At 43.1% G+C, this 12,455-nt stretch overlaps 1 protein-coding gene across 2 annotated transcripts in view; it reads right to left on the reverse strand.

The window, feature by feature from the left end:
- Positions 1-2,210: 2,210 nt before the first annotated feature.
- The window catches only part of htr4 (5-hydroxytryptamine receptor 4), a 141,390-nt gene continuing 131,145 nt past the window's right edge, over positions 2,211-12,455 (reverse strand). For both annotated transcript variants that reach the window (XM_076739879.1, XM_076739877.1), the window contains exon 7: positions 2,211-3,591. In XM_076739879.1, the coding sequence (XP_076595994.1) occupies positions 3,504-3,591 (88 nt within the window). In that variant the 3' untranslated portion in view covers positions 2,211-3,503. The remainder of the gene's footprint in view (positions 3,592-12,455) is intronic.

Raw genomic sequence — 12,455 nt, forward strand, 5'->3', positions numbered from 1 at the left:
TTGTGCTTCAGTCATGGAGGTCACAGTTTGAGCCTATTTTTGACAAATAAGAAGAAAGCAAAGAAATGTTTGTCCTTCAGTGACACATTTCCCATCTTCTGTCTGTCGTTTGATGCTGAAAAATTCCCTCAGCAACACTGAAACAGCCACAAAGACTCGGCGTGCGTGCAGTAAACGTAGAAGAGCTTTACATACGAGATGAATGACTTTCTTACTTGCTGTATATTAAGATTTGCTGGTGTCTGCGTGAGCAACGGAGCTGAAAACCTCGAGCTTTAGTTATTTCAAGAGCACTGAGGCAAAGAGCATGACTGGATGAAACTGCAAGGGGTTGTGGGTAGACAGGGAACGGTTTTGACATGTGATTAACTGAGGGTTGGAGCTATTGGTGGGGTCCTCATCAGCAGCAGTAGCCCCAAACCTGGTGGGATGTCGGGCTACCGGGACTCTGTCCACTACAGAAAGACACAGGTGAGGACATTTCAAGCCACCATGATGGCAACTTTCACCGTGACTGAAGAGAAATATTTCCTCTTTCAGACAAGCAAAAACAAAACAAAACAAAACAAAACAAAACAAAACAAAACAAAAAAAAAGCAGCATATTCCAGTTTTCTGTGGCAAAATATGGTCAAATACACCTCCTGTGCCATCATCCCCCTGCCTAGAACCTGTCTTTAGCCATATTTTGTTAATCAAATGGACTATTTTGAACACACTGAACATACAGATGACAGCAGAGAACTGGATTATGCTGTTATGTATTTTAATGCTTTAAGTCTACGGTAAATCGTCATTTCAACCCACATAATTGAGCTTCTTACAGCAGAAGGTGAATGAGACTCAAAGGACAGATGTGTCTCTTACTGTCTCATGGATATTTGTGTCTTGCTCAAGGACACTTCAGCACGATGAACAGTTTCCTGCAGATCTCTAAGTTTGTTATCTGTAAGATGGTGCAATGCATCAAATGGCACTGACAACATTTAAGTGGAACATTGTGTCCACACACACAGAGAAAGCAGTGAAATGTCATTACTGTTGACTCTCTCATAAACTCGTCTTTCAGGGACAACACGTGGTTTCAACTGTGGACATTTCACTGTCAGGACGGTAAAGAGCTGAGGTGACCTGAGCTATGGTGAAGTCTATAATACATCAGGCCTGAACCAGCTGGCCCTCCCCTCGCTCTCTCAATGTGTGAGCCTCATATTTATGTATCTGGAGTAACATGAGGGATGGTGTCATTTATGAGGTTCCAGCCCAGCCTGGATATGTCCTCTGAACCGTGGCTCACTAAACTGGGTCAATGGGCTTGTCTCTGCGGGGATTTGTAATTACCTCGCCTGCCCAGTGATTCCAGTCAAGAGCTTCTTGGCTTTTCTTTGTGCCAGTGAATCAGTGCTCAACAGTGTTGTCATGTGATTAACTGATTTCGGAGGGCTGTTTGTTCCTAAGCAAACCCTCTGCAAAGGCTCTGTGCCGGCTTTGACTCTGGAAGTCATGATGTTCACTATTTGTCCACATTTTATAGCTGCCATCTGATTTATTTTTTTTCCTAAAGGTCATTTGCTAAAGAAAGACAACCCAAGCCCAAATCAACTGGAATTCACTGAATTTGGACATGCATTGTCGTCATCGGACAGCAAAAACTGTTCATCGGTCTGCTGAGGACAATCAGAAAGACCATAAACCAAAAGCAGAAAGTCTCACAGCTCCAGTTAAGCTGCATAATTATTTTTGACCACTTGGGGGCAGAAAAGCTCCACAATAAGCTGACAGACACACAGCGCTGACATATGACAAGTTCATGAAGTCACGGCTAATGGTTCAGCACTCAGCGGCGTAACTTTCCATCCGGCAGACAACGAGCAACATCGTCAAACCGCTGAAGTCGTCTTTCTCCCCACCGGATGAAGACAAGTCCCATGTTCTTTCTCCTTTTAGCTCTGGTTTGGTCTCCACCACCTCCTCAGAAAATGATGTCAGGGGAGGCTAATTGCTAACTTTGTTTATCTGCTGTGCTGTGCAGGCAGCTTACAATGGCTTTATTAGAGCTTCCTTTGGGTCTCATTACTAGCTTTGGAGACATCTGATTGACCTTTTTAATAAAGTTTTATGCTGTAAGCCACAAGTACTGGAGGACACAGAGAGGACAGTCTGCCGGGGAATAATTGAGTTTTTTAAAAAAGGACAAGGTTGCATTATGGGTGCAGGTAAACAGGTGTTTTAGTGTTCTCTGTTCCCACGAACAAGTAAAAATGGAAACATTTCTGGTACATTCTGTAACACGACCTCCAAGGCGAGCAGGGACGATGAGGGAGGAGGGGTCGAGATGGAGCGGGGACAACGCAGCATGGAATGATGGGAAAAGGAGGTTTCATTACATACTAACGTCACACATGAGGAAATGCACATGTACGGTACATGGACACCCTCAGAAGCACTCAATCACCACAGAAACGCACATACAGACGCACACAGACTGCAAAGCTCTGCAAATGTACACACACACACACACACACACACACACCATATTGCTCCACCATCATCACAATGGCTGCTGAATCATTCATGAGTAGCTGCTATGCGTCGTGGTCCTCTAACTTCTTATTGTGTGAGAAACATTGATTCAGAGGAGCCTCGTGGAGCGATGAGCACGCAGTGCGAGCTAGCAGCCTCTATAATAATGCACTTCAACAGTTTAGGTCAAGGATTTAACGCAGCCTTGCAGCCACATTTCCTTTCAGCTTAGTGAGGATTTAGCAAAGCTGGAAAGCTTCGATCTGGGAGACGAACAGGTTCTTCAGCTCTGTGTCTAAGGCGAAGACACATGATGTTTAACATGTGATGTTGAGCGAAGGAAACACTCTGCCTCCTCTCGTGAATAACACTCGTTTTACAAGGAACAACCTTCTAAAATCTATGGTGACTCTTTCTGACTTTGCACTGGAAAACAACAGGGAGCATCATATAATAATCAGAAGCAGGTCCTTTGTGTGGAATATCAAAGAGCTTTGGCAACAGAATTCACTTCCACGACTCCCAGTCCATCATCACATCTCATGCTGTGAACTTCTCCACATTCTACCGAAGCTGTTCTCCACAAGACAAGCTGAACTTCACAGATAGCTACCAGCGGGTCTGCGGCTCTGGATCTGGTTTAGTTCGACTGGGACAGCTCAGTCTCTGAGGGCTGGGGACCAGAAACCAGCATGACAGAAACAGCGTCAGAAAGACAAGAGAGCCGGTTTTGTTCAGTCCACCTGATCCAAGCCACCTTTAAAGACCACAGCATGAGTTTGGGCTGAACTTTCAAACCAGATACGCCCCTTCCAAAGTCACATTCCTGGCTTGGATTGGTAAAGTGCCACCAGGGCTCCGGCCTGCTGGATTTGTAGCATCTGTATTGGATTTCAGCTCCGGATGTGTGGAGGCGGCGGCTCTGTGGTGCCGCTGTTAGAGCCGAGGTTGTTGGAGATGTGACTGAGGAGTCGTTGTTAGTCACAAGCAGGACTCGTGGGACTCTGTGTCGGTGTGCAGAGACTTCTTCTCCTGCTCCGCGTGGTTCCCGTTGTGCAGGACAGAATACCTGAGAGAAAGAGAGATGAATCGCGTCAGTCGAAACAAATCTTTGGATTTTTGTCAGTCAACACAAACCATATGAAGATGCTAACGTGGGCTCTGGGAAATTGTGCAGTATATAAAAACTCATCAATTAATGAAAAAAGATAATTCACATGAAACTTACATCGATCAGTTATGACATAAAATGAAGGGAGGGCTTTATAATTTGTGTGAGTGCCCCCTGGTGGCCACAGGTCACTGAGCAGCACGGCAGACAATCCTTTCTTGTCGCTGCATTCAAACACATAACCTCAGGCCCTCACTTCGGCCTGGGAGCTGTTCAGGCCTAATCCTCAGGCAACTGAAAATTTTCCTGCAAACACCAATTAACTCCTCCTAAAGCCCCTCTGGAGGACATGACAGTGGTAGCGGCTGCGATAGATCCTGGTCTCAGGATCTATGAGGAACATTTACCACTGTTATGTTAAGTAGAATAAGCTTATTTTCCACGATCACCAGCATTACAACCAGTATCAGACCTGGTGACCTCCCATTGTCTCTTCACTGCCAAGCAGTTCAGACTTGATAGGCCTTTGTGAAGGGATAATACAATTAGTTAAAGCCTCATAACATTCCCCTGATGGTAAGTGAGTCATTTCTCCGAGCCTGCTTACTGGAAAAGTGATCACACAGTCTGGGTTACAGGAGGGTGATGAAGAGGAGTTGTCAAAGCTGACCGCAGGTTGACTTTGTTACGAGACGTCAGCGACGCTGGAGTGACAGTAAAAAACAAGCGAAGGAGGCAGAGATGGTAACCTGAACCTGAACAAAGGCTTCTCATACGCTCTGGATCCATGATCACTACATGTGTTCAAAGCCAAAATACAAGCTGAGTGCAAATACACGTCAAACATGTCAGATTGATGTTCCCATTTGATGGTTTTTGATGAGCCACCTTCATCACCTTCATCGCTCAGATCTTCTCGTAACATTCATCCAGCCCTGTTACGTTGACACATTACTGGATTATTTTCCCAGTTACACTAAGATGAAAAATGTAACCACTGCCTGGTTTATGCTCTGAGTCAATTCTTCTTTGAGTTTTATGAACTCTGGAGCTGCAGGACCTTTGAGTCCTGTCTAGCTTTCAGCAACAACATCACATTTACCTTCTGTTAAGTGTTAATAACCCTGACATTTGAATGGCTAAACATAACCATTAAAAGCCGAATAATGCTGATGAGTCACTGCCAGCTGATTGTACAGCGAGGTCGGATATTCCGGTGTGAAATATGTTCGTTCAGTATCAACATCGACTTCCACCGATGACATTTAACGACATTCCCTCATTATGTTAATAGAAAGCAGTGATCTGATCAGCTTTACGTTCCCCTGTTAATGTAATTGCTCTTGTTTGTTAAATGAGCTGTATATTTGTGTTGTCACATGACTGACCGTGACTCAGGTCATGTGATTACACCACAGCCAGGTGCATTCACAGATGAAGACCATGAGTGACAGATTGAGATCGTTCTGTTAATATTTTTAGCTGATTCCCAGTCGTCCCCCTTATAGATGAGGGTTCTGGATTAAGTGTACGAGGTGAATCCGGCCCTGATTACAGTCTGCACCCTCGTCCAAAGCGGCCACGATGATCAGCTGAGAGTTTATTTAGACTTCACTGAGCTTTCCAATTTTATCTCCAGCTGGTGATTTGGATGTTGGACGTTTCCCAGTAAGAGGTGAATGAGTGCTGCTCCTCTGTGCTGCCTCTTCCCAGTATAACACCACAACTGTGAACAAGATAAACAGCTGAAGGTACATTTTAGACTGAGTGTGAGACCAGAAGAGAAATCAGTGCATGACACTAATTTATGAGAAAAGGAATTCCAAATGGACGAAAACTGTGCAGAGAAGAGTTTTTCATTCAGTCCTCTAAAGCCAAACAAAGCATTTAAAAACCCGCTGGATTATCTGAAAACTTAAATGTCGCAAAACTTAAAATGTGGCTCATTGTTAACCTGTTGGAGATACGTGTTTTTCACAGCACAGTTAAATTAATAAGGTCAATGACTGAAACCTTAGTTCATTTTCATGACTTTAATGTTGCTAATTGGATGAAAAAGCCAACAAACACTCGCTGTAATCGTCTCTGCTATGAATTCAATGAACCGGTCACTGACCACAACCATAATAAGCTCAGCTTTCTGTTCCAGGTGACACTGATTTGTTCAAGCAAGCATTTCTAATCTGACAAAAGAGGCATTTAGCAGCACAAAAGATGAACGTGACTGATGTTCATGTCCAGCATGTGACTAATTGGTTCATGCAAACAGTCCTGCACACACACAGTTAAACGTGGCATCAGTGCACAACAACAGCCGACACGACTCCGCTCAACAGCAAGAAGCAGCATTTGTTAAATATAAGAGAAACTCATTTGGCAGCCATCATGGCTCTCATTTGTGTACAGTCTATAGGCTTCACTGCTTTTGAATGAGAAGAATGAACGTCTGTGGTAAACATGCGAGTTTTCACATGTGTGTGACTGTGCACACTCTGTGCAGATACATGTGTGTATGTGTACAAATGTATGTGTGTGTGCAGAGGCCTCACCGCGGGGCTAAAACCATTACAAGCTGTTTACACAAACACCCTGACCAGAGACACTTCCTGCTGCCAAACTGGCCGTGAAATTTACCTTCCCGACAGCCTTGAACATTTGGGGCTTTTCAAAAGGAAACTGGCTGCAGATTCTCGCCGGAGCGGAACCCAAAATTGCTGCCACATTGCAGCGTCACAGCCTCAGCTGGTCTCACTGTGGCTCTGAGGGTGACTCGCTGCTCGAGCTCTTTGGTGGAATCAGAGAAACCTCATGTCGGTGAGGAGAGGCTGGGCCGGTTATTGACGACTTTCTGCTGATCCTTCACTTAGTAAAGACAGAGAGTCACATGGTTTAGTCTCTATCGAGTAGAAGCTAAATAAACGTCAGCGTGATGATGTTCAGATGAACCACGCGTAAACAGTGAGTTCTGGTCTTTGTCACTCACACTTTTGGTGCTTTGCTGTGAATCTTCAATGTCTGAAATGTTCGTGCTTCAGTCCTTTGTGCTTCACAACACTGAAATGAGTCCAAATGATGGTACAAAGGACGTGACAGTGCACTAACAGGGCAGTCAGAAGGCACTTTCAGGCTGCAGTCAGCTTATTGTTGCTGTGCGATTTTGAGGCTTTTCAGATAAACTGAAGGGTTCAGTCAATGAAAAACTTCACAAAGCTCAAAGCAAGGCTATTTTTAATATCTCATGACACGTTGACATGATTTTCACTGTACAGCAACAATATTTGTTTCCTCATTATGTCTTTGACAGAAGCTTGTTTGTGATGGAGACGTCACGTCAAAATGTGTTGGCGTGAATTTCATCAATAACAGACTGCTTCTGAATCTCCGCTGGAGCACTTTTTTTCTCTGTAAAACTGCATGTGTGCATATGTGTGTGCATATGTGCCTCCATTTGTATTTGTATATGTTTATATATTTATCACCAGCTTCAGCAGAGATGGATGTAGTTTCATTTGTCCCTTATTGCTATCATTCAATTGCTATTTAAATCCTTATCTTGCGATGAAATGCCAATATTAAAACAATAAAACAAGATCCTGATGATGGTATGTTAGTAAGTTTGAACTGCATCAGTATTGAGGGTCAGACCAAACGCATGATAACTATGAAAAAGAAATAAGTGAACATATGGAAAAAGTCACAGATCTACATCAGCTTCATTTCTATCTTTCAACTTGGCCAACAGGAACGTGTAGCGAGGCTGTAGCTTTATATATACACCGACATAAATATTATGCAATATAAAGTCAACCAGGTGAAAGTATAACGCTCTAATTTCCATCCATAATAATTTATAAACAGGAAGAGAAAGAGTGAAACTCCACACAGGTTACAGAAAAGTCTCATTAAAAAGCCTGAAAACTTTATATGAAGGGAAGGAAAGAAGGAAACAGACTGAAAGCTGGAAGAATCTCTGATGCACATGAGCCTGTTCATACACAGACATATGTATGATAAGAAAAGAGCACACTGCTCATTAGGAGCACTTCTCATTCTTCTATAGGGATCAGATGAAACTCTGGAGCGCGACATGTGGCTGCATCCACTCTGTGTTTATTCGTGGTTTTGTTTGTACACAACCGAGCCACCAGGCCAACTGGCAGAGCTGGAGACAGGATGGAGATTTGTTTAATGAGGCCAGGGGAGAGAGAGAGACAGAAGGCCCGGATTACAAGCAGACTAAACATTTCTACATATTTTGGGCAGCAATGTGGCGAACATTCATCTTGATGAGGTGCCCTTTAGCCAGATTTTGAACGCGCTGTGCGGCAGACGCTGGCGTCGTCTTCCTGTGGAGGAGTGGGAAAGAGGAATTTCTCACTAAAGACCAACACGCTCTGAATCCAAATTGAAATATGTATTTGAGAACCTGGAGTCTAGCTGGCAGAGTACTAACACTGTACATCACACTTGCAGAGCTGATAGATAACAGTTTGGGTTTGCTTGTTGTTGCCATGTGGGTTTGATTTCTCAATAATCTGAACGCAGCGCTGAAATGCTGGACTTTCCCACCACAGCATGAAGAGTCTAACAGTGTAACGTCAAGATTTCCTGCTAACAATAAATAAAAACACTTAGTTGAAATAATGAAATAATGAAACAAAAAAAAAAATAAATTGCACCAGGTGCCTGTGTGTGAGAGGAAAATCTGCTTCCTGCAGTGATTCTGTCTGTCAGTTAAACAGACTTTGGCTCCTGGCCGGTGGGACTCTGAAGGACTTTAATAGACTGAAAGATGAACTGCACCAGTTTTACACATAAAAGTCTCTTTACGGCTCTGGGTAGTACTACTGTGATGTAAAAAAAAAAAAAAGAAAAATGTATATAAATGTTTTGTGGCTCCAGAGGGAGCTGTGTGAAATCTGGTCAAGGGGAAAGAAACGGGCTGGAGCTGAGATCTGCAGCTGCTCCTCATCTCTGCAGCAGCCTGGAGGCTACAGGATACATTAGCCGCTACTAGCATAACACCCACGTCGGTGGTGGAGTTGCATTGTGGGTAATATAGGCACAAGGATTTGATAAGGAATAAAACAGTGGAATGAAAGAAGATGCAATCGTTGGTTCTGCTGCATCGATTTTGATAACGTTGTGAGTCAATGACTATGTTGCAGCAGAGCAATGCTAACACAGTGGAGCATTTATTTAATATTCAGGCAACAAGCAGAGCTCAATCCTTCTGCTGTTAAACCTCAGATGAAGTCCATGATTATACTATTTAAAAAAAAAAGGTTAAATCTCAGATAAAGTTGACTGACTTTACAATTTCATCATATACAATTATGACTAAAGTTAAGAGTTAGAAGCCACAAACCAACTTTGGAATGAAATATTTTACTTTTATTGAGTGATACAATAATCAGTCGCATGTTGCATTTCACTCTTCAGCTTCATCAGCACTGAGGATGGAAGCGGGCCTTCCAGAGCTCTTACTCCCCTGCATTAACCCGAGAATTAACCTCAGCACATGAACACCCTTCTGATACAGTGCAGAAGTTGTCCTTGCTCTGATTGTTGAATGAAGAAGGAGTTTTCACTGAGTTCGAACAAAAGGAGGCTTTACAAAGGTACATTTACAGGTACAGTGGACAGAGAATGCTGGGAGATGCTGTTTTACCAACTTCTAAAAAGAGATTTGCACCACTTATCCTCCAGTGTGTTGAGTCCGAGCACAGACAGCTCTGCACAGGGTCAATATAAATAAAAGAATTAAACAGAAATATCTTCATTTCTGTGTGAAACAACCTTCACGTTCTTGTTCCTCTGACCATCTTCCACTTTTTATTTCATCCAAAGGACTTTGAAAAAGTTTCAGCGGCCTGACAGTCAGTTCAATAAACCTGCACAGAAATGTTAAAATATAAAGATCAGGAATCTTGATAATAAGTAAACATCTTTTGTGTTCTTCTTGAGGTTTTACTTCGTTTTTTTTCTTATTTTCTCAACCTATTTTTGCACCTTAACAAGCCACCAGAAGTTCTTTTACACAAAGTCATAGACAAATAAACAGCCTAATTATTCTTTAGCTGTTATTGTTTGTGGTTACATTCACTGCTCGCAGCACAGATGTGGACTTTTACAGTCTTATCATAATCTAATGTTTTACCTTGTTTCACCCCTTTGTGAACACTATTCCCTGTTTCGTCAAACAAACTCCTTTCATATTCACGACTGGAGCAGCATATGAAGACGTAGGATGTGCGTGTTCAGCCTTATTTATTGCTGAGACAAAACATTACAGGGAGCTTGGAGTGACTTGCTTGAGGGAACCTAACCAGCAGTAATTGGAAAAGACAAATATTTTCAAATATTTGGGCTTCGCGATACGAGGATTTACACTGTGAGATGGGCGACATTCCACAAGATTGCGCTATAACATTTATCCCCAGGTAGCACTTTTTATTCATGGGATTTATTTAAAAGTCCACAAATCCTCCGCTGATTTTCCTGGTTGGGGCCTTGCCAATGCTATAGCAGTGACATTTTAGTCAATAGCGTGCTTCCAGTTTCATTGCAGGAAGACCCTTCCCCCTTAGTTCAACTCCACTCAATAACTGGAACGGTGACTGCGAGTCAGGTCTTCATGTCCAACGTCAGCGAACCTCACCCATGACAGAAGAGGCTGAATGGAAGCAAACAGCTACAGAAAGTCTCCAGAGGAATGGAGGCTGTTACAGCCAGGGGTGTACATAACTTACAGGTGAGCACCAGGAGGTTATGTTTGGTACTCTTCCTCACTGTCCTCCTCTTCAGCTTCCTGCATGCATTTTCCGTCTTGCTTTAAGTGCATCCACTCTCTCACAGCGGACTCTCTGTCAAGTTGCAAGGTGGTTTTTGTGACGTCCTCTCCGATCCATCAAAGAGCAGCTCCCAAAATTCAGCAGACTGCAACTTCGCTCTCAGCTCCCCACTGACAGTTTGTACAATGCTCTGCATGATCTGTGCTCGCCCTTCACGTCAGTATGTCCCTCCCAAATACGCTTCAATAAAGCCAAATCCTCAGCATATGAAGACATAGGATGTGCGTGTTCAGCCTTACAAAATGCTAAGAGAAAAGCATCACACTGAGCTTGCAATTGTTCTTCATTCAACTTGCTGTGCCAGTGGGCAGCTGGACTTTTCTGACTAACTTGTTTGTTAGCATGAGGGTGTGCCAGATTCGTACTCAGTGATGATATATTTGGAGAAAAATACAGTGTTTTCTCTGCTATTTTGCTCAAAACAAAGCTGTTTGGGTTTAAGATAAAGTTACTTTGCTGGATTCAATGCCTTATCAGTCTTTTGTGATAGAACATGATGCACCAAAAAGATCTTTTGATGCCAAGTTTAGTGATTTCAGGCGAAACATCAATACAAACTGTTAATACTTTGTCATTAAAGTCCTGAATTTGTCCTTTGCATGAATGACAGGAGAAATGTATATTTGCTGCAGTTGTTGAAAATGCGACATCCAGTTTCCCTACAAGTGATTCAATCTTCCACTTGTATCGCCGACGGGCTGCCAACACCCCAAACTCACTCTCTGCTGATGACCACTCTACGTCTCTCATCTGTCTCCACTCCCCGTAATCACACACTCAGCCTCTCTCTATCACTCTCCACTTCTCCTGATGATCCCACTCAGAGTCTTTCCTGTCTGGAGTACAATAATTGATCAGCACCATCGGGAAGCCTTTCCCCCTCTGTGGCGTGTCAGGGGTCTGTTTCTGTCCAGGTCACCACCAACCTGGACAACAAGTGGCTTGTTTCAGCTGCACGCCACTTGAGGCAAAAGCATCCGACTGAAAAACAAGCTCACAGCCCTCTGTGATACTGATGAGAGGAGGAGGAGGAGAGGTAGAGGATAGGAAGATGGATGATAAATAAGAGATGAATACAATAGACCGGGATTTGAATAGAAAAGAGATTACACAGTATTGAGCTAACTAGACTGAGAGAAAAATTATGCAAAAATTATTCAAAGTTTACACCCACGAGGAAAGTTTGCCTGTAGCTCAGCAACAAAAAAGAAGAATATGCATGTTGGCAAGAGCAGCATGACTTTCTAAGACTTTCCAAAAAAGAGAGAAATACACAGTATATCTTAAATAAAACCTCAAAGTTTACACTCCTCTGACCTTGAAGACAGATTTGTTTGCAACCTGAACATCCAAAAATGCGCACAGGTGAGCAGAAGCATCATGAGTCCACACTGTTAAAGGAATTAAAGGAGGTAAATACGATGAGGTAGAATCACCTCAATCACAGTGACATTGAGGTAATGTGTTTCTGCTGTGTGGAGAAAAGTTCATAGGGCTACAAAAGTCTGTTTCCACTTCCACAGAAAAAATAAAGCTGGAGAAATGAAACTCTGGCAGAAAAAGAAATGACACAAGCAGCCACCGGTCAGAGACCCTGAAATCAAACTTTAAACTTCTGATAGATGCTGTTATCCTCCGGGAAACAGAGTGTTCTCTCAGGCCCAAGCCCCCCATCAGCCCACCTCTCACCTATCTCCTCTTTCATTTAATTCCTGACTTAAATCTGAACGCTCTGCCTGCCAGCTGAATCTGGTGGAAAACTGATTTATTTTGGAACTTTTCAGATCAGATGGACTTGATCTATCTTCCATAGTGCCCCGACCATACACCACTGCCTCCTGCAACTGAATCAGTCCGTACCCCATGCAGGTAACCCCTCTAGACCAATATTCAAGACTCAACTATAACTCTGTTCTCTGAAATTCCCCCCTTTCTATGATCAAATTGGAGTAGTTATCTCATAGGCTC

The sequence above is a fragment of the Chaetodon auriga genome, chromosome 9 (genome assembly GCF_051107435.1).
Source record: "Chaetodon auriga isolate fChaAug3 chromosome 9, fChaAug3.hap1, whole genome shotgun sequence".
NCBI classification, from domain to species: Eukaryota; Metazoa; Chordata; class Actinopteri; order Chaetodontiformes; family Chaetodontidae; genus Chaetodon; species Chaetodon auriga.